The following is a 24,249-nucleotide window of genomic DNA, read 5'->3' as shown; positions in this document are numbered from 1 at the left end:
CAGATAGATAACTTGAAATTCCAAAAAAAATTAAAATATTTAGCACCAGTCAATGAAAAAAAATCTATTCCATTTCTACATTTCTTTATATAATTTATATTTGTTTTTTCAATCTTTCGTGAGCTAACAAAAAAGTCGCCATGTTGGTTGCTTTGAATACAGTTTGTATGTAAATAGTGTGACCATACGTCTTGTATTTGCCGGGATAGTCCCGGTTTTTTCTGTTTTTTTGGTTGTCTCGACATATTTGCAAAAGTATTTTCAACGAAGACAACTTGACATTTTATTCTTCCCTTTATTCTTCAAATTAACGATTAAAATCCTCATCCCAATTCAGAAATTACATTACGATAATTACGACTACAAATAAGCATTTGTAAATTCATCTCGCATATTTGTCACGTTTTTTTTTTATTCACTTTAATCTGAAGTGGCGCTTCATTTCCCGCGATTAGCAAATTTTCTGTGATTTTATCCATGGAGGAAGGAGATTATAACATTCTTGGATTTTAGCACGAGTTGGCAATTTTGCTTTCTCTTGGCTTTAATTTTTGGCGATAATTGGCATTGTCCCGTAATTCGAACCTTAATTTCCCGTATTTTTCTCGAGAAAATATGGTCAGTCTATGTGTCCTTCGAAGAAAGAACGAAATATCACGTGATCCAAAAAGCCTCATTGGGATGTCCCGGGAAGTAGTGATCATATGGTCACCCGAAGTCATTTGTGGTGTTGATTCGTGTTCATTGCTCCTCCTTTCTCTTTAACTGTGCTGGTTCATCAACGAAAAAAAGAAGTGAATACTGTGGTAGGCATAAAGCCCCGTATAATTGAAGAAGAAGAAGAATACTGTGGTACCTAAATTTTTGTATCCTATTATAATGACATTGTCGATTTAAGATTTGTCCCCAGAATTATTGACGACGATTAAAGATTTGTCTTCAGAGCTGTGTTGATGATGACGGCTAAAGATTTGTTCGCAGAGGATTTGATGATTACGACGACGATTGAAGACCTGACACCAGAGTTGTTGGTGGTGATTTTCTCACATTACATCAAATCCGAGGGACACTTGAGATTCTCAAGAAATGTCGTACCTGTATGCCATAGTTGGAGGAACCTTTCATCGACTCCTTCGCTCTGGAAAAGCATCAACGTGCAGAATTGGACCTACGTAATATCTCTCTCCACGGAAGGATTACTCCGTCATACCCGTAGCCTCAAGATATCAGATGAAGATATGACTGAGGTTACACTCAACCCCGTCAATCTATTGACCGTGCTGTCAAACATCCTCAACCTCAAATCTCTTGAAATTTCATATCACGTCATCGACGTAAATACGATGAATATCGTGGCTGAATACTGCCCGAACCTGGAGCATTTGCATTTGGAAAACGTGTGCCGTGCAAAGTATAATACAATAACGCTCAAAGAACTGAACCCGATCCTCACCATATGTGGACCAAAATTGAAACATTTAAACTTTACCCAAGTTCAATTGGAAGACAGTGAAGAGTTGGTTATAGACATCGCAGCTAAATGCCCGTCGCTTGAAGTATTTGAATGGCGCCGTCTAGAGTACGAGTTTCCGATTTATAAACTTGCGACTGGATGTCCCCAATTGCGGAAACTGGATTTATGGTCGAGTGACTTTGTTACCACAGGTAGATACGGTTTCTGTGGGTTCAAAGATTTGACAGTGTTCAAGGCATTCAGGTGTGATTTTCATGGATTGGACGTGTGCAGTTTATTGAAGAATTCTGATAATCTGGAATGCCTGCATTTATGTGAGAATTTTGATTTGCAATTCAGCAATGTTTCGAAGATCCCATCTGATAAAGTCACACATCTTGACATTAATCTTTTAGATGAGGATATGAACTTGGATGCTCTCCAACAGGCAGTCAGCAAATGGAAACACACCTTATTGCATCTGCAAATGAAGAATTCGAGATGCGATATCACCAGCGTACTCAGAATTCTATTAGACAGTAATCCATATCCTAAACTGGAAGAGTTATGCTTTGACCAAGAATGTGTTGATCCAAGTTTCCTCAAGATATTCATACATAAGTGTGGAAATCTAAAAGAATTAAAGATTCTGAAGAGAGAAGATTTGATGCTTGTAGAATCTAAGTTTTATGAAAATCGTGAAGAGGTTATGAAGTTTTGTGATTCTTTGTGAAGAGATGTACTTTATATCAGGGTTTAGTGAATCCTGGGTCGTTGTGGCGACTAAAAAATTGGCACTGATGACTAAAATAATATAGATATGTATAACTAGACTGAGAGGCATCACAAAATTTTAGGTAATTATGTAAGCATGTCTGCTAATGTTGAAAGTAGTGCTGGAAAAGACAAGGTGTAGTCTACATGACTACACTACATGCCTACATGATTTTAGGTTGTTTTACTCCTAAAATAAATGCTAAGCTCTTAATTTTTTTTTTCTTCACACCCTGCCTTTTGTACTGCCAAGTGTTGATTGGTGAAATCTATCAGTGTCTGAAATTTAGTACGGGGATAATCATTAGCACACTTTACAGCCCTTTTAATGGTAGTGTGGCATTCTTATTTGTTCTGTGGTTTAAACTGTGACCTTTCTTTCTTAAACTATTAAAAACAATGTCACATAGAGCTTGGCTTTTTTTTTCATTGGCAATGAGCAGTCCTCTCGATAACTGACCAGTACCTAAAATTTTTCATGTGTGATTTCAGAAGACAACACAAACCTTTTCTGGATTTATGTTTGTCCATCAATATGAAGGATGACTAATTCTTGAAAAAGGAGAATATTTCGGGTAATTTTTCATTAATAATAATTTGATTTCTTAATTTTTATGTCAATTTCTGAAGCACTGATGTGATACATTACATTTGGAATCTCATCTGAACAAAATCAAATTATTTCAACCAATAATGTCAGGACTTGACAATCTAAAAGAAAGATTAGACACTAGCCAAATTACTTGATTGCCAAAATATATATATTTTGAGGAGTTGGTGATATTTTTTTATTTCCTGATTACCAAGGCTCCTGACATAAATTTGTGTTACCCTTGGGTTTCAATTTAACAACATTACATATGATGTTTTAGAAGCAAATTATAATTTTTTTAGTTGACCTGGCGCTTAGAATTTTTTAAACCCGTCTAAATGATTATAATTTTAAAATATTATATAAGTGCTTATCAACAGTATAAAGATAGCATTTACAGGAACAGCTATAGTAAAATCACTTCTGACAACATTTCTATTTTCAGAGATTACTAAAGTACAGTCAAATCTGTTGCATTATCACTTTGTTCATATGCTGTTTTTCTTAATTTAAATAAATACACACAGAGCATATACATTGCTTGTCAGTTCCCCCTGCCATCCAGACAGCTTCATCCTCCTGCTAGTGATGATGATCATTACATATCTCCCCTTTTTCATGTCTTGCTTACTCTATATTATTTCTACTCTAAGGACCGAATCCATTTTCTAGAGGAGTTGCTCTATAGCAACTATTGCTACAAAATTGCTACAAGTGTTAAAAAAATTGATTTTTTTTTTTTTTTTTTTAGTAATGTTATAATACAATACAGTAGAACTTGGTTAATTCAAACTTTTATGAACGCCCCTTGAGTTTTCTAATTTAATGTCAAAATTCAAAATTTCATGTTTAATTTGAATGTTTTGGATAACTCTAAGTTGGTGGGAAAAAATTATGATTTTTATATCAGCAAATTTAATTTGGAAAAATTGTAAAAGTCACACAGACTGTTTTGTTTGACCAAATTTAATGTCTATGTTGATATTGTTCAGCTGGAGTGCATCGAGAATGTGTACCATTTGATACCAATTATGTTGTTCAACCTATGGATCAAGGTGTACCATTCAAAATCTGAATCTTTTTATAGTCAAAGTACAAATTGTAATTTTACTGAAAGTATTTCATTGACAGCATAAGAATGACAAGCACAATTTGGAAAGCAGTTTCTTAACCGATAATCATGAATTGCTTCCGCAAATAAAGCTTTAAGCATGGTCAAGAAATTCTGCAGTGATGTTGATTCCAGAACAGTAGCTAAGATCAATTATTATAATTATAAATAATTAAAATTTGGGAAACTGTTTCATAACTGATGATGTAATTTTAATAATTGATAACTATTATCCCCCCCCCCTGTGAATGTTGATTATTAAATTGTAATTTGTAGCCTTTTTACAGGTCCAGGATAGATTAATTGGATAATTCAAACTTTTTTCTGGTGACTTTGGATTTGAATTAACCAAGTTCAACTATATATCATCGTTAAATTTAATTGTCAGTATCATGACAGTAAAAATCTTTCAATTACCACAGTTTTTAATATTAATTGAATAATAAATTTCATAATAGAAGTGCAATTATTTAAAATTACCAATAATTTCATTCAATTAAAAACCAATTTTATTTATAATTTTTTCTGAATTTTAAGAAAATTAATATTCGGCCAAATCACTATTCGTCCCATCCATATTATAATGAAGTTTTGTTAAAAAGAAATTCCATTTTTTTGCATTGTTTTTATGTAAACTTATCTGGGGGATTAGAAGTGTTAGTTAATACAAGATTTTTTGCTATAACGGTATTCGTTAAGACATGATTTGACTATTATAAAAGTATGGATTAAAGATTCCATCGAAATATTATATAATATTTTAACAGTTTTTTTGTTCTACGGTCAATTCAATTTCTTTAAAACAATTTGAAGCAGGAAATATTGGTTTTCGTGAGCCTCATCTCTGAACACTTACTGAATAGTGGCGAAACTTGAGAAAAACATCCAATAAGCCTATTGGTTACATTCGCTAGAATTTAACCAATACGTTTATTGGTGGCATTTTTGATGTCTTATAAAAGAACTCTTCTAAAAATTTTATAGTGTAATCCCAGTCTTAGTAATTTCCAAGCAAGTTGTATGTGATGAAATTATGGCAGTTGTGTGGCCACCAAATCATAAGCTGTGGGCAACATGAATATTGAAATAACGCTGAGTCACATGCATTGCTTTATTGCTAGTGTTCCATTTTGGTGCTATCTTGGCACAAATGACACACAAAGACCTAACGAGCTGACATTTGCAAACTTGAATCAGAGATTCTTGGAGAATACATACAAATACTTTTCAACAATGTTTAAAACAAAAGGGATGATTCCAGAAAGTAGCCAAAAGTGAAATCACCAAAGAAAAGAATCAAACTATAGCTGTCCCCATTTACATTTAATGGAACATTTCATAAGAGAGTGCATTGTTTATTGCTTATTTAATTGTATAATTGTCAAAATATTAAAAGTGAAGAAATTTTATTTCAAATATAAGCTCGGAAGATTCTGGAAATTTTAGGCATTTGAATGTTATTGTGTTTGTGTCACGTGTATATTAATGACATACCTTTCCATTGCTTTGTATAAAAGCTGTTTTTTTTTGTTTTTTTTTCATTGGCGGTTGTCCAAATATATATATATTACAGTAAAAGCCAAAAGTGTTGTTCTGGGGGGGTTCCCTTTCCAGCGCTTGAAAATCATCTCTGTAATGCATGTAAAGTTATTTAAAAAAAGGACTGTCAGTGCACAGTCATAATGTATTGTACATGGTCATGTGTAATGTTTTATGTATCGTTGGTGTATATTTGTGGTATCATTGCAATCATGCAAATGAAACTGAACTTATGACGTCATGTTACCGGATCTATAAAAGGTGATGTGTTGATCCAGTTTTGCTCTTGTTCTTTATCTCACTCTTGCTGTACTAAGTTGTGCCTGTTATTGGCCGATTAAAAAAAATTATAGAAAATATTTATTTAGTTGCATGTTGATTTTGCACAACCACACTGGTGACCCTCTCCCAACTTGACTTGTTTTACTTCCTTTTGTACCAACCTAGGGCTTTTGGACGAGGGGAGAAAAAAAAAACATACAAAGTTAATGTGTTAGATTGTTAGAGTTTTTTAGAAAAAGAATTTGATGCCTCAGAATATATGAAAAATACCATACAATTAGAAGATAGTAAATATCTTAAAAATATATATTTTTAAATCATATGTGTATATATAGCTATACACATTCATGTGGTACCACACAGGTGCACAGCCTTTTCACAAATTGTACAAATATTAAGTCAAATTCCAGTATATACAGCACAAGAAATTTTTCTCGAATCAAAACAAATAGCTACATAGAAGAAAAACATTCATACTTGCATGATCAAACTGAATTATCCACATAACAAAAATCGCAATACATTCAGCAAAAAATAATTCCAAAAAACAAATGTATTAACAAATCAGTGATATTTACATCAAATCAGGGACTAATAAACATTTAACCATTCAAAAAAGGATGTATGTATCAAAATTTGGAAAAAAAAAATCAATCTATTATATTTAGACAAATGCACTTCCAATCCTTTAAAAAATAATTTTGGAAGAGCAATAAACATAGCTCTTCAATTACAATTCTGATTATTTTTTATACCAATACTTTGGTAATAAGAAATTTATTCCAATGTTTGCATATAAAAAAGAAGTGTGATCATTAGATTCTTGATCACAATATAGTCACATTTAGCAGAGCCTTTTTCTGATTAATTCTGCACAGATAACCATTAGTCGGGGCTCTGTTTGACAATAACCTGTAAAATAATGTTTCATATTTTCTCTTCATAAAGTAAGATGAATATTCATAGTATTAAAAAAAACGTGATGCAAGTGGATAAAGAAACTGATGTCTGAAATATCAACCAATGTGGATGTTCCAAGACTTCTCAAGTAAATTCAGCACATCTTCAACATGAAAAATCTGTAAAAGTAGGGTTTGCATTATTAATAGCGGTTTGAGCCAGTTTATCTGCAATTTCATTGTAGGAGATATGTGACCAGACAATTGAAATGAATTCTGCCCAGCTAGAAGCATCTATTAAAGAGAGATATGTAGTAAAGATGGCTGAATGTGACTTTGGATTTATGGAGGCTAATGCAGAAATTGCTGATTTGCTGTCTGATAATATTACATAGTGACATTTTTCAGATATAAATTTTGAAGCAGCAACAGCAGTGGCAAGACACTCAGCTGTAAAAACAGAAGAGTCATGAACTGTAACCTGGAAAGTTCTCATATTTTTATTGCAAAAGACTCCTATTGTTGTATGAATTGATTTGGATGCATCAGTAGCAATTATAATTGAGTTAGATCAATGTAATTGTTCATATTGTTGAAATAAAGGGTTGATCAAGTTTGGATCTGTCATAACCTGGAATGGCAGTTCATCAGTTGCATACGATATGTTGGAGATGATCCAGGGTGGATTAGCAAAAACTATAGGTTGAATTGGTATGAGCAGATTGTCCTGGAAGAAATTTATGACTGAAGAACTAAACATGGGTAGAGAAGAAGTGTCGCAGAGCGAGCTGTAGTATTTAAGTTGGCACTAATGAATTTGAAGCTGGTGTATATTGATGCTCTGGCTTTAATAATTTGTCTTGATACAGATTTCATAATCATTAGTTCAAAAGGAGGTTTGCTACAAATACTTAATAACGGTATTGGAGTTGAAATGGGTAATCTGGATGCAATTCTGAGAACTTGGAGATATAATACTGCACATCTATTTAAATTTCGTTGTGAACAGTTGTGCCAGAGTAAAGAACTATAATTGAAAAACTGCAGATGATAGTTGATGCAATAGCAAGGAGTTTACTACCAGGGGCTCCCCCATGGGCGGAGATACGGGGGGGGGGGGCATTGCCCCCCCAGCGTCAAAGATGAAATTGACTGATCTAATGTATATATGCATATGTGAATTGACATCATCGTGCCCCCCCCCAGACTTCCAAGTCTATCTCCGCCTATGGGCTCCTCTAAGATGACCAGCAATGATTCGAATTATGTTTAATGCTTTTATGCCTTTTTTTAGAATGTGATCAACCTGAGGATTCCAAGTAAGTTTCTGGTCAAAGATGACACCTAAAATCTTGATGTTTTGTACTAATGACAGAGGGTTCCTATTAATGGATAAATTACAAGTACTAATAACATTTTTCTTTGTAAATACACTGTATGAAAATTTTTCAACTGACAGTAAAGCCCCCATTCTGCTAACCCTATCAGTAATCTTCAACAATGCATTGTTGATATTATTTTCTAAGATTTTAATGTCTTTATTACTACACCATAACAGTATGTCATCTGCATGAACAAACTGATGGATAGAATTTGGTATATAATTGAACAAACATATCATTCATATATAAATTGAAAAGCCATGGTGATAAAACGGATCCTTGAGGAAGGCCTCTGTCAAAATTGATTAGATTTTACTTGTGATTTGTCCAACTAATATAACATTTTCTTTTAGATAAGAAACTTTTCAACCAAGCAGTAAATTCAACACAAAAACCTGTGGATTGAAGTTTGTATATAAGAACAGAATGTATTATAGAATCGTATGCACCCTTTATGTCTAGAGAAACTAAAATTCCAATCTCTTTAGATTTGAACGTATTGACGATATTGCACTTTTTAAATCATTTAATAAATTTTGTGTCCCAGATTTAGATTTAAAAGCATATGTGTTTGAAGGAAACAGTTTATATTTCAATGATATCCAGTTCAATTGGGATAAAATGATGTGTTCAAAAATCTTCATAATTGTGTTTGTGTGTGTAAGTGATCGATATGATGAAGGGCAAGTAGGTGTCTTGTTGGGTTTGAGAAGAAAGATTATCTTTCCCTTCTTCCAATCCAAAGGAATGCTGCCCGATGACCAAATCTCATTAAGTTCAGAATTGATGAATTTTAGATGATCATCTGGAATTAATGAATAGGCCTTGCTGTTAATTGAATCAAGACCTGGAGTTGTATGTGGCAATTTAATAATTGCTGTCTTCAATTCAGAAATTTGTATTGGAGAATTCATGTCTGTGGCAAAGTTTTGACAGGGACCACAAAAAAAAATCAGTCTTTATGTATATAAGGTTTGATAAGGGTTTGCTGTAAGAGTTCAATTTGTTTGTAAGGATCACTGATGACTGTATTGTTATGGTGAAATAACAAATTATTATCTTTATATGATTTGGAGTGAATAACTTTGTCTTCTTAACATAGTAAAAATTTTTGGATAGGTTGAGATGTTTGTAGAGTTGATCTTCAAATGATTTATTTCTTTGATTTTTTAAAGTTCTTTTATAAAAGTTCTATATATAACCTTACAATGGTGAAATGAAAATTCTGCAAATAAATTTTGATAAAAGCTTCAACACCAGATGAGTTATATTTGAAAAAAATGTTTGATGGAAACTTATTTCTGATAGTCATTACCACCTCTTCTACCACTATTACATCTGTATATTTGGATATTAGGTAAATAATATAATTCTTCTTCAGATAAAAATGTTTCTTGGAAACACACGATATCAAAATCATTGATGAAACGAAAAATGTGATATTCTTATTTTTAATACTTCTGCAATTCCATTGAAGTATTCGATGGATGTTAGTCATGATTCAAACCAAATCTTCAAGTAAATTTTTAAAAGTAAGTAGTATTTATAAATTAGTTTGGTGATGAGTAAATGTGGCATAAAATCAAATATAAGAACAGGTCGTCTTTTTCTTTGAACCATGTCTGTAACACCTTCAGAAATGCTCCTATTGAAATTAATTGCATCTCTCAATTGATCATCAGAAGAGGCCAATCTTTTTCTTGAAGAATTAGTAAGATCTTTCAACATGGGCTGAAGCTGGTTAGATATACAGGAAATGATTTCTGGTACAATTTCTTTCAATGATTGTGTAATTATTTCAGCTACAGATTGTTTAATTTTCAGCATTATTGATTCTTTTATTTCTGCCAGTTCTTTTGCAACAAGAGATGGATTTATCTAATATCAAAAAGATAAATAATGTTTTGAGATGAAGCTTGCACTCTAGTTGCATATGACATCTCATTTGGCTTACAGAATCTCCTCGTTATATGAATAGGTAAATTATGTTCAGACTTGTAATTGAGAATTTTTTGTTCATGGATATATTTTGGACCATTTCTGTCAGTAGGAAGATGATCTGGTGATGAACAATATTAATGCATTTCTTTTCACTATCACAATCTTTGGCAATATGGTTACCACCACAATATAAACAGATTTGAGACTTAAACGAGCAGAATTTTGATTTGTGAAAGAAATTGAAACATTAGTTACGCATGGAAGGTCGTTCTATAAATATTTGTGGCTTAAAGATCTGATACCATAATTTAAGTTCAATGGGCACATAAGTCCCAATGACAATAACAATTGGTGTCTGAATTTTGTTTCGTAGAATATGGTTTACTGGTCCTAAGGACAGCTCTCCTCATGTGACGTTTCCCTGAAAAAAAGGGGGGGGGGGACAAATGTGACGCTAATCAAAACCCACATTTTTATAAATTGTATACAGTATTACAAAACTACATACGGTTATAAACATTATCAAACAAAACGGAAAAAAAAAATCCTCTTCATTCTACACTTTCCTGATGAAAACAAAGTAAGTAAATACCAAATATATATTATATATATAGCTACTCATTTCTGATAAGTTCACGTTTAGTAGCTTGTGAGAGTTTTCTTTAATGATAATTTATGAACAATCGCCACAATTCAATCTTAGGTAATTTGGAATCTTCTGTTATACTTGTATTCAATAAGGCGTAAGACTCATATTTTTTTATATGATGCATCGATTAATTGAAAAAAGTGATTGAAATTGAGATAGTGCTCATTAAAAAAAAAAAGAAATTAAAGTAAAAAAAGAACAGTTATTGTATTTTAGTTTCATTTTGGGTGCAAAACCACACGAAGTTGACTCACATCCTGGTCTTACTCAGCAATTAAATCGTGTTTTCTCTGCAATCTTTATATTGTCCTGTCTCGTGTTTTTCAGATGAGTAGCAAACATGACAGGTGAACAATACATTTTAAATTTGCAGTTTGAACCATTTCTGTATGTTGGAAATAATTGGCACCATGTGTCAAAAAGGAAATTTGGAAATTTTATAAGAGTGCCTTTTAAAGTGAGAATATTTGTTATTTATTGAAATAGGAATTGATGTGCTATATCTATGTGTATAGGGTAACGAAAATACAGCAAATTAATAGCAATATCTCAATATTGACGAATATGAAGAGTGATTTTTGCATATACTCAGTATTGTAGCTGTTTACATTATATTAATCCCCATATTTCATGGAACAAGCATCGTGTTATCTATGTTTTGAAAAACGGGATTTTAGAGACCATAGGGGCGGAGATAGACTTGGAAGTCTGGGGGAGGCACGATGATGATAATGTCAATTCATCTGTACATATATGAATTAGATCAGTCGACTTAACCTTTGGTATGCCCCCCCTCCCCCGTATCTCCGCCCATGTTAGACACTGATGGTGCTTGCACGCAAAGAGGAGCCACGCGTATGTTCATTTTAGTTTTAAAAAAACCCAATTTCCAAGAGATTGGCCTATTGAATCACATGATATTCAACTCTCAATTAACCACGAGTAGCATTTTTAAAATTGACAAGCATTACTGAAGCAAGAATTAAAAATAAGCATTTAATAAATTTTATATCAGAAATGTGCGGAGGATGCGAGGCGTTATGTTAAATTCATGAACAAAATGTCATATATTGATGGTTCTTTTTTTTCTGATACATCGACGCATACGTTCATGTGCTGATTTTTCCAAAAAATGAGGTACTGTATTAAACTACATGCACCGCAATAAAAATATTAATTATTGCTCATTTCGTTTTTAATTCTAATAAAAAAATTAATTAATTAATAAATTAAAAATTAATTACCACTCAGCAAATCCCCAATTTAATTCGTATTTAGAATCAATTTAATATAATAAATTTGATTATTCAGACCTGTAGTATTGAAATTTTGGAAAATTGTCTGGAAACTGATGAACATGCCAAGTTTTGGAAACCGTGAAGTTTCGTGATGCATTTTTGGTCGCTGATTTTAAACGTGGCTCATTTTTGACTATCATGTAAAATTTTTTCACAGAAATGGATTTCGGTATAACAGGAGAAAGTCTATAAAATATGTATTATTCTAACCTTTTAAATACTAAATTAACTTTGCAAAGAATTTTTTACATAATCTTTGTATTATTATTTTTTTTTTATTATGTCGCTTCAATATAAAAGTAGCATAGGGAAAAGAACAAAAGCAGTTTAATTAATAAGAATTTCCTTGTTTCTAAGTATTTACTGAGATATTTGAATTCCAAAAATCAGGACACAGAGTTGGGGAAAAAACAGCAAAAACTAATGGACAACACTTCTTTTCCAACTTTTCTCCGATTTTTGAATTTAAGATATCTCTGCGAATATTGCACTTAGAAACGTGGAAATTTCTTCGTTGGCATCAGAAGAAACAGGACAACAACTTTTTAATTCGGTTTTTGGGCACAGGTTGTCCATATAAAAAGTTAATTTTTTTAATTTTACTTTAATAACTATGCAATCCTTTCAAACATGAATGACGTAGCTGAAATTTATTCTGCAAGAATGACTTAAATATCTGTCACCGTTTTCTTGCTATTCCCATTTTGAATACCATCAGCCGATTGTGGGACACTGTATATTCAAGTATAATGTAGCAGTATCACATTTAAATCACGGAGTGCACAAACCACTGGCCTGCCCCGTCTAGAATTTCAATCGGTCCACGAAAAAATTTTGAAAAGTATTTCATTATTTCTCAAAATACACTTTAGGACGTGCGGTTAAAAATAATATGTATAGATATTATGTAATGCATTATTTATTTTTTTGCTAGACTATAACCAAGTGCGCAAAAAGTATCTCGGCACCATTGATTGGTGCTGAGATACTTACATATGCGAATGTATGCACCATACATTGGAATTAAATTTATCAGTGTTTTTCATCGATGTGTCGCCTACAGGCCGGAGGTTGAGCACCACCCCCCGTTATATGGCAATAATTATGAATCGGAATAGGATACGAAGACAGGACAGAAAAGTAAAATTTAGGTGCGACTATATACAGTATCATTTTTTTTTGTTTGTTTATGATTTATTAGTAATGGCAAGGGAGGGTAAAAAAGACTGAAATGGGAGGGGGCAGCAAAATCTGTATATCCATGGAGGAAAGAATAACAGGAGGTGACATCAGGCAGGAAAATTGAAGCCGTTGTGGCAACCCTATGGACTGACAAGTAAGCCCAAACAAACCGCTCTTTTCCCTATACTTAACATGTGTTTTGCCGGATCGAATTCTCTTAAAATATTAATATCTAAATAAATTTAAGCACCATGACTGTTTAATGCCTCTTCAGGTAATCTACATGATCCAATAATGGGGAAAGATAAAATTTTATCCTTGTATAAGGGGTTTCTATATTTTTAATTTATTTTTGAAAGGGGAAGATCATTTTTAACTCTCAACTCGTCATAGGTTTTTAGTTCAGTGCCTTCAATTTATTTTAAAAATTTGATGCATCACATTAATGTCTATGGAAATATGATTAATTAAAATAATATGAAGCTCCAACAAAATGCAATTTTCATAATTTTTTCTTTTAACTGTTTATTTTGCCTTTTTGTTTCGTTCATCATTATCATAGATCCGGGACATTTCGAAAGTGTTTGAGGCCCGTGGGCGCTCGTCTTAAGCTTTACATCAGGAATTTTGATTTCTGAATCAATTCTGAGATGCTCGAGCACTTTCTGACAGGGTCGTAGCTAGGATTTTTGCCACCCGGGACAAACAGCATTTTGCCACCCCCGTGCCTCAAAGTACTGGAAGTGCTCGAGCGTCCTCCACCACTGTGTATTTATGGTTTTGCTGCCTGTAGACTACAAATTTCGCCACCTTTCTTCCGTTCCACTCTCATATTCTTGAATACGTATGATTGAAATATATGCCGCCCATCCGAACCTTCCGCTATGTACAGTAGATGTAGTATTGAGAAAAAAAATATTAAAAATAAAAAAAACTTTTTTTACGAGCCGCGGTAAGTCATCTTTCTGGCCTATAGTATTTAGGAAAATAATCACTTGGGCTGTTTCCCCCCCCCCCTCTTCATTTTGTACCTATTACTTTGCTTTTAAAGTGGCATGTGTACGAAAACTTAAAAAAAAAAAAAAAACAGTTTCGAATTGAATTTGAAATCTAAAATTGTTGTTGTTGTTCTACCTAGACTGGAAGTATTTCTACAATATTTTAATATAAACAGCTGAAAGGCATTATATATGCTAATGTTTTGCATATATAATGTTTTTCGCAAAAAAAAAAGTCAGATTTTTTCAAACACCACTTGTTCAAGTGTCTTTAAACATAGTGTCACTCTCAGCACTGAGGTATTACATGCTTTGGCATAATTTTTTTAAAATTAAAATGCCGAGAAGGAATTTTAGGGCACAAGATATGGGTAAATTTTGGTTATTTTTTGCAAAAGGTTCCATGTTGTTAAAGTTAATATTCGAACAACTAAAATTGTAAAAGCTCTCGTTCAATTGTATAAATATATCCACAGAATTTGAGGAAAAAAAATCGAGTTCCTAAAGTGAATAGTAAATTTTAAAATGATTTTTAAAAACGGGGATGTTTCTCATAGGAAAGCATGGGAAGCCACGGTTTGTTTGGGCTTACTTGGTCCCTTTAATAGATCGATCACTGGCTTCATCTGGCAACCCAGATTCCCCATGCTTTCTCAACGGAGGCGCTGGTCGCGTCACCTCCTGTTATTCATTCCTCCATGCTGTATATCCCACAGGCGGCAAAAACATAAATACGGCCCTGATGAGGTGACTGTATAAATGTATGCATTCAACAAAACATTGTTGAAACTTCGGTCCCTCCTGTTCATGCAGTTGCTCGTATGCTGTCCCCAGCAAAATTAAAAGCTGCTAAGGCTGAATTTGCTAAACTTGTCAGAATAGGAATTTGCAAGCCATCTAACAGCCTATGAGCTAGCTTTCTCCATATGGTTTTGAAAAAGACCGGTGAATGAAGAGTGGAGATTTTTGACGATTAAATTCTATTACTAATCCCGATCGGTATCCTATACCAAACACTCAGAATTTTTTCCTATAATTTGGATGGCGCGAAATTTTTTTCCAGAATTGGCTTAGTCCGTGCTTACAATGAAATTCCCATTGCGGCAGAGGATAGTGAGGAAGTGACGATTACTTACGATTCTCCTATCGACCTGTTTCAGTTTCTAAAAATGTGGTGTGGATTTAGAAAGGCTAGTAGTGCGTTTCAGCGTTTTTTGCATGAAGTCCTGGAAGGTTTGGAATTTTGTTTCGTTTATATCGACGACGCATATTGGTTTTCTCTGCAAATGAGCAGGATCATTAATAACATTTAAAAATCCTATTTTCTAGACTTGCAAAATTTGGTATAGTTATTAACATGGAAAAATCAAAATTTGGTAAAACAGAAGTTGAATTTCTTGGCCATTTGATCTCTGAAAAAGGCGTTAAACCTTTAGATGAAAACAAATCAAGGCTATATTAGATTTTCCTAGGCCTGCTATATATGCGCAAGAATTAAAACTTTTTTTTTTTGGTATGATAAATTTTTACCGTAAATTCGTTCCCAATTTAGCCCAAAAGCAATTTCCGCTTCTCGATTATATTCAGGGCAACAAAAAACATGACAAAACTGTCATCCAATGGAATGATACCGGTATTAGCGAGGAATGTAAAAAGCTCTTGCCGAGGCTGCATTATTAGCGTTTCCTGATGAATCTGCTCAATTAGCATTGCTGGTTGATGCCTCTAATACATCTCTGGGAGCCGCATTGCAGAAGCTTGAAGGTCATAGTTGGCAGCCTATAGCTTTTTCTCGAACAAAACCGAACAAAATTATTTTGCCTACGATCGCGAACTTTTAGCTAGTTATGCTGCGATCAACATTTTCAATTTATGCTTGAGAGCAGGGAATTCGCGGTGTTCAGCGATCATAAGGCCTTGACATTTATGTTCCGCCATAAAACTGATCAAGTTGATCCAAGTCACATTCGTCACATTTCCTTCATTGATCAATTTACAACTGATATTGGGCATATTTCTGGTTTTAATAATGTAGTTGCTGATACTCTTTTACGAGTAGAAACAATAGAATTTCCCAGAACCGTCGATTATGTTGATATCGCAAGGGTGCAGGCTAATAATAGCGAATTACAGGCACTGATGAATGATAAAATTTTCATTTACAGCATGCGCTATTCCTGGTTCAGATCTTAAATTAATTTGTGAAAGTTCTAATAACAAAACTCGTCCTTGCATTCCTAGTCCATTTCGTAAATTTTTTCTCCAAATACATAATTCAGCACATCCTGGTATGCGTTCATCTGTAAATTTGGTAAGAAAAAAAAATTTATCTTGAGACGGGATTGCACATACTGGAGTAGAAGTTTGGCTTGCCAAAAATGTAAAGTATATATCGCCATACTGTCGTCTCTCGGTTATTAATTTCACTCCTCCGTCCAAGTGCTTTTCGCATGTTCATGTCGATGTAGTGGGACCACTGTCCCCTTGTAATGGTTTTCGATACGTTTTAACGTGTATTGATAGATATAGAAGATGAACAGAAATTTGTCCAATTGTAGACATGACTGCGCAAAAACCGTTACATCTACATTTTTTATCCTGCTGGATAAGTATATTTGGTGTGCCGGACTGGGGGTGACAACTGACCAGGGCAGACAGTTTGAAAGTAATAACAACTATGTGCCACAAGGCTTCAGACGAATTGGGAAAAGACTGTCGATTATATATGGTGTAAAAAACATGCATTCCTTGTCAAAAATCCATGTGAAATCTCCTCACGGCGAGTATACATTGCCTCCTGCTAGATTTCACCACGTACATATAGACATGGTTAGTCCTTCGCCACCTTCCAATGACTAAGTATAGTCTAACTGTTGTCGATCGCTTTAGTCGATGGCCTGAAGCATTTCCGATGAAAACCAATCTGCTAACACTATTGCCAGTACCTTCAACAATGACTGGGTAACCCGTTTCGGGGCACCCGATATAGTTGTAACTGACCGAGGTGAAAATTTACAAAGGAATCTTTTCAAGTCACTTGCAGGTTCCTAGGAACATTTGCCACCAGGACAACCTCTTACAATCCGAAGGCCAATGGTATAGTCGAACGTTTTCACCATCAGTTGAAGAGCTCACTGATGTGCCATGGTGGAGCCAAATGGAGTGAACTGCTTCCTACCATCGTCATGGGTATTCGTGCCGGTGTTAAGATAGACATGCATGCCTCGTCAGTCAACAATCGGCAAAGAAGGAATGCTGCTATACATCTCTCGACTTTATTTATTATGAATTCTGAACCTAAAGGTCAATTCGGAAAATAGGTTCGGCAGAAAATGTTTCAAGCTGACAATATTTATACCGTTGCTTTAGAAAAAATGGGGTCAAAAAAGAACTGCGCGAATATTTATCGGAAGTGTATTTTAAAAATACACCCGATGAAACCGTGTTTTTAAAGTGGATTCTTGGTCACCCTTCAAAAACAATGATTTGATTGTTTACGCCATCGGGTAAAATACATCTAATATAACGTCGTACAATCCATTGCACACAACCAGTTTTCTTCACCACGCTACGACAACATGTGAAAATATTCATGGCATGCATGCTCATTCTCAGGGCCGGATTAACCCATATGAAGGCCTTACGCACACAAGTGATTTTGGTGCCCCATTTACTTTTAACCTTAACGCATGACACGAGAGACCTCATGACAATTAGATCTGTTTACAATTTTCACGAATAAGCGTGCAAATTGGTAAGCAATTATTTTTAAGTGGGGGGAGGGGGGGTCGATTCAGAAAAATCATTTCACTCAAGGCCCACGTTTTCACATGATTCCACTGCTTGGGAACATCGATTGCAGGGAGGCCTCATGACAATTTGATCTGGTTAAAGTTTTGGAATGAGTAAGTATGCAAATTAAGTAAGGTAGGCAGGTATTTATAGCTAAGTGGGGGGGGGCTCAGAAAAATTTGTTTTACCCGGAGGCCTATGATGCTGTTGAGACAGCTCTGGGCTTACGGTACTTTATGGAAATACAGCAAAATTTCAATCCAAATACTGAGCATTTTGACACAAGTTCTTGTCTGCAATTAACTTGGTTTCTCTGCTTTTGCGTCAACCTCGGGGCCGCAACTAGAAACTAAAATTTACCCTGTTACTTAGGTGAATCTGTATCCATTTTGGCTCCTCCTCCCCACAATTTTTAACAAAAAAATAGTAAACTCGGTACCGTTCTTGGTCCAGAGCCTGCGCACCAGACCCCCCCCCCCTGCCCTCACACACACAGTTAGTTGCAGCCCTGGTTAATCTTTCGATAAAGATATTCAACTCTACAATCAAGTGCTCTTAAAGTTTTAGAATTTTCTACCGGATAGTTGAAAAAATTAAAATTAAAAAAAGTACTAATTTTGTGGTTCCCCTTTTTCTCTTGATGTCCTAAGCACGTGTTTATTTTGCTTGATGGTTAATCCGGCCCTGGACATGAGTATACAAGCAAATAATAATCTTTCAAAGAAACAAGTTAATCAAAGAACTGTAGAGTCAAAATTGGTATCAAAAGACTGTAAACATACCTTCATATTCCGTATTTCATGATATCTTGTTAAATAGAATTTAATTATTGCAAACAACGCACTTGATTGCTGGAAACAAAACTGTGCATCCAAAATATTCGCTCGCTGTAGCTGGTGTAAAATACGTTTCTGCTTTATGCATTTCTCCAATGAGCCTCATATTTGTAACACTTTCAATTTATAAAGAAATTATAACCCTTTCATTCGACCTGAATCAATTGTAATTAACTATATCTGTTGTAAACTATGCAAAATAGTACTGATGCATCTAATATGCATATTCTGGTTTTCGAGACTTTTAAAAAGCTATTTTTCAAGTATTAAATCCTCTAAAAATACAGCATAAAGCACGTTTTTATAGTATAAACGCATTAGATGTTTTCGTTAATTTTCAAGAATGCAAAGTCGCCAATTGATGCTAACTATACGGGTTTGGCATCCCAGACCCAATTTTCAACATTAATTTACTCCTTTCATAATGCAATTCCGCAACAACTTTTTTCACAGTACATATTTTGAGCCATCTACTAACGCCTGCAAAATTTTTGTCTAATTCTGTGAGTTTAGCTGGGAGCGTTTCCTTGTCAGTAAATATTGCACTTGGAAACATGGAATTTTTTTTGTTGGCATCAGAAGAGACAGGGCAACAACTTTATAACTGGGTTTTGGGTACACGGGGACTATAAATATTATTTTTTATTTTAATCAACTATATACAAAACCCCTTCCCTTGCATCATAAATGAAATATCTGAGTACTACACGTTATTTGAAAACTTTTTCTGATTGGAAGTATACCACCTCTAGGATCACCCGTTCGCGAGTTAAATGCTATACTCCCTGTTCGCTATGCACCCTGTGTAATGTATATTATACTGTACATATAGTGTTTCTTTGAGGCAGTGGCGTGGGGAGGGACCAATGCCTATAATACAAAAGGAACCAATTTCTGGGTCCTGATAATTTGGGGGCCCTGGGCACATACTCTAGTGTGATTTTGATTATTTTGTCCCCTACCCAACATATGTGGTCTTGAGGTACACTGAATTGCATGCGTCATGTCATGCGATGTCCATGATTTGATCATCAAAAACCATGGCAATATGCTGAACTTCCAATGAATTCGTTTCCTGAATTTTTCTCCCGCTCACTCACCAGGGCCGGAACTAAAGGGAGGCAACTTCCCCAGGTGGCAAAATTTAGGCAAGAAGAAAAGCGCCGTTATAAAATCATCGAATTTTACCGTGGGGAATGGCAAATTCATGACCGTACAAAAAATCAATATTCCCCTACAAACATTCTTGTTACGGCTCTGCCACCCACCCAGTTTTTGGTGATTTCAGCAATAATTGGCAACTTTGCTTAAGTTGCATTCTTTTTTGGTGACAACTAGCGATTTCTCGAACTTTGAATACCTATTTCGGCCATCCTAATTTTTCTGTAAAAATGTTCGTTTTTCTCCGTACATTTTCAACAAAGCCTATTTGAATTTTTTGCTCTTTATTGAAAAATCAAGAATTAAAATAATTTTCTCAGCTGATGAACTGTATTATGATATCACGTTGAGTGTATTTTTTTTTCAGTTTCGTTTTATTTCACTGCAACTTGCAGTAGCATCCTTTCTCGCGATTGGTGATTTTCGATGATTTTAGAAACAATTAGCTACTTTGCTTATTTTCGTAATCATTTTCGGAAACAATTTTCGGCGATCGCCCATATACTTGGGAATCCCAATTTCCTATATTTTTCTGGAAGCCAATCTAGTTACGTTTATATGTCTGCCTAAGAATATCTCTTTCCAACTGTACCTCCACTCCTCTTTCAGAATGTTTTAGAACCATTTCATGTGAAAATGGCAGATTAAGCTAAGATAAAATGCATTAAAAAAGGAGGAGCTAGACGTGAATGTTTCCTGCACACGTTTTTTCAGTGTAAAACTCTTAGCATCGAACTGAACAGTCTGGATATACTAGAAGCTTATTTTTCCCCTCTGCATGTGTCAAACAGAGGAACCTCTGTTGGTCAGTTCCAGAACGTCCGAGATGTCAATGAGCTAATTACATCACATAGTGGGACTAAACCTACAATTGGGAAGGCTAATCTGGTGTCCCTGATGCTGGATCGGAAAGGGCAAAGAATTTATGGTTTTTTTGCGTTCAAAATTACGGGGAGGGGGCACCAAAATGGACACTGGTCCCGGGTGACAGAGTAAATCTCGTTTCTGGTAAGGCAATCTAAGAACCCTACTGGTTGTTTTCATTGTGAAAATAAAAATATTCTCGGTGTGTTTCTCATCTTTCTGTAAATTCCCATTCATCCATCAGGAACCTCATTACCTTACACGGATATTGGTTTTTAATTATTTATTGGTTTATTGGTCTGACATCGCTGTCAACTTCGGTCAGTTCCAGAACGTCCGAGATGTCAATGCCGACTTTCTCTTATGCGTTTCAAGCACGTATATCGAATATTCATTCGCAACATTTTTATAGAATATTTTCTATTCACAACTTGAGAAACCACAATTATTGGAAGGCGATGAAGTTCTAGAACTACTATTATACTTATTCTAAATTCTAACAAATACTGACGCTAGTGCAGAAATTTTAAACTAAAGGGCTGCAACTAGAAATGAAAATTTACTGTGCCACCCGGGGCCAGGGTCCATTTTGGCGTTTATTGAAATGTAATAAACTTCGTCTTTAAAATTATGAAACTTCTTTTCTTGTATGAAAAAAGTATGATGATTTTCTTTACGTATTTTACAGTTTGGGTTATGTTTGTCTCGTGCAAGTGCATCTGTTATTAATGTTTGTTGTTTCTTGATCATTGTTCCAATGTGCCGTTTTCTATCAGCAAGCATTCAGATTTTAGGATCAAAGGTTTGTTTTAGAAATACTTTTTTTGTCAATATTTTGCATAAGAAGTATTCACCTTTTATACTATATTTAAAACCACATATGAAGATTATAATTTTTTCCCTTGCAGATATCATCGAGGTTTATGAGCATGTGGGGTGCATTTACCAAAAATTTCCATATTAGCTGTGCCTTAACGATTTTGCTAGCTTCAGGTCAGTAACAGCAACATAACGTCTGACGCAGCAAGTGTCAACATAAACAATTTTTTCTAAATAAATCTTCGCTCTGACTGTGGTTTGAAATTATCACTGGAAAAAAATCATAATGAATGGGGATATTCCTTATACGAATAACATATTACCGAATATACAATACATATACCATATATATACGAATATACTTATATTACAACCTCTCTTTTGGAGGACCACTCCATATAGGGCCAATTTTTACCTGTTGGACTTATCTTCCACTGATTGCAGGGCCATCTTAATAACGTCATGAACCTACTGGGCCAAGTGATGTTTTGTAGTCAGTACCAGAGGCGATTTATAGCTTCGCCCCCTGTGGACTAACCAAATTTTGCCGCCCTGGGCTATAGTCTGCTCAGTCTCTCTGTAAATACTCCTTTGGTCCGTACCTAGCAAAAAAATGCCCATTTGCCAGTTCATTCTTAATTTCGGAAATGATAATACTGAACTTGAGAGGCGTGGTGGAGGATGGAACGGGCATAAGGGACTCGTGTTCCCCCCAACCTCCAGCAAACCAAAAATTCAATTTTTTAAACACTTTCGTGAACAAATTAGTATATCCAAAGAAAATTCTTCTTATATGCTATTTTAATCATTTTCTAAATGCTTGTTGAAGGTTGATAACAAAATTTCTCTGGAAGAAATTCGTCGTGCCCCGCCCCAAAGGTCAATTCTGCGTACTCCCTTGCCGAACTTCATTATTGCGAGGCTCCCTACGCAGTTAAGTTCCCCGGGCATAGTACGGGAACTTAATGCTTTTTTATGCTGATTACAGAACTGTTCTTAGTTTTTTTCCTATCACGTACAGTTCGTTCGCAATCGACCCGAGTTGATTTTGAAGGAGGGCCGTATTCAGCGACATGGTTTAAACTGTAGTCACAATTTTTTGATAAGAGATCGACACGGATTGGTTAAATTCAGGTTTCTAACCAATCTATATTGATCTCTTATCCAAAAATTGTGACTATAGTTTAAACCATGTCGGTGAATACGGCCCTCACGCAAGTGTGTGAACAATCCTAATGTTTTCTGTTACATTTGCGGAAATTTTGTAGTGCTTAAGCAAAGAACGCGGATATAACAGACTTTGTGAAGAAAGCCTACGCAGTGCCGTCTTAACGCATGGGCCCACCCGGGCACCTCACAAGAAGAGGGACCTCAGAAAGATGAGTAGTTAAATTTTTCGAGAATTTCTAAGGTGGGGCCTCAGAAAAATCACTTGGCCAGGGGGCCCATGATGTTCTTAAGACGGCCCTGAGCTTACTATGCTTATTTTAAAATAAAACTAGGTGATCAGGATAAGGCATGGGCGCCAAAGAAAGTTTGCCGCTATTGTGTTGAAAGGTTAAGGTTATGGACAAAAGGAAAGAAAACGTGCATGTCGTTTGCAATTCCTATGGTATAGAGGAAGCCTAAAGGCCACCTTAATGACAGTTACTTCTGCTTAATTAATGTACAGGGGTGCAATGTAAAAAATAAGAACAAAATTGTGTATCCAAGCATTCCTTCAGCCATTAGGTCAGTTCCAAATGGACAAGAAGTGCCGGCCCCTGTTCCTCCAGCTGCTTTACAAAACGTGGCAGACGATGTTGAATGTGAACATGCTGCAATCTCAGAAAATTATAGTTATGATGTCTATGAGCCTGAAGATGACTTTAATTCACAACGGTTCTCCCAGAGTGAACTTAATGATCTAGTACGTGCCTAAGGAATCTGCAGAACTACTTGGCTCCCGGCTTAAAAGCAAGAATCTTCTGGCACCAGGAACACATTTTTCTTGGTACACACACAGAGAAAAAGAACTACTTCCTTTATTCTCAAAGAAGATTCATTTGTTTACTGCAATAACATAAACAAGTTGATGCACTTCTATGGCATTGAACATGACTCCTCCGTGAGTAGTCTCAAAGGCGTGTTACTGCCTAATGGGAATGTATATGGGTCCATTCCTGTGGCCCATTTATTTCAAATGAAAGAGACATTCGAGAACATGAAGGAACTGTTAAGAAATATTCAGTATGCGTTACACAAATGGCTCATCTGTGGTAACTTCAAACTTATAGGAATACTATTAGGACAAAAAGCTGGGTACACAAAAATGCCTTGCTTTCTATGTGAATAGAACAGTCGAGCAAAGCAAAAGCATTGGATTGTGAGAATTTGGGCAGAGCGGAGAAATGTTTGTTCCTGGGACTGAATATATCCTGCACGAACCGCTCGTAGACCCCCAAAAAATCTCGCTTATTGTTGGATGTTGAAGAGGGACAGAATCATAGGCGGAGATAGACTCGGAAGTCTGGGGGGCACGATGATGATGATGTCAATTCATACACAACATATACATTAGATTTGCCCACTCCCTTTTTGACGCTGGGGGAGGGGGCATTGCCCCCCCCCCGTATCGCCGCCCATGGACAGAATTGATGGAGGATCTGCAAGAAAGTCAAAAAGGAGAAAGTTTGTT

At 35.1% G+C, this 24,249-nt stretch overlaps 1 protein-coding gene across 1 annotated transcript in view; it reads left to right on the top strand.

Annotated features, from left to right (window-relative positions):
* LOC149085306 (NADPH oxidase 4-like) overlaps positions 1-24,249 on the top strand; it is a 73,889-nt gene that overhangs the window by 29,860 nt on the left and 19,780 nt on the right. The window contains exons 3-4 of the mRNA XM_089233249.1: positions 21,442-21,555; positions 21,662-21,746. Coding sequence (XP_089089375.1) covers positions 21,442-21,555; positions 21,662-21,746 — 199 coding nt within the window. The remainder of the gene's footprint in view (positions 1-21,441; positions 21,556-21,661; positions 21,747-24,249) is intronic.

This window comes from Pholcus phalangioides, unplaced genomic scaffold, assembly GCF_987345545.1.
Source record: "Pholcus phalangioides strain wild (caught in Gottingen) unplaced genomic scaffold, Ppha-v1.0 ptg000007l_1, whole genome shotgun sequence".
NCBI lineage: Eukaryota > Metazoa > Arthropoda > Arachnida > Araneae > Pholcidae > Pholcus > Pholcus phalangioides.
The sequence above is the reverse complement of the archived record's forward strand: the minus strand, read 5'-3'. Positions and strand labels throughout refer to the sequence as shown.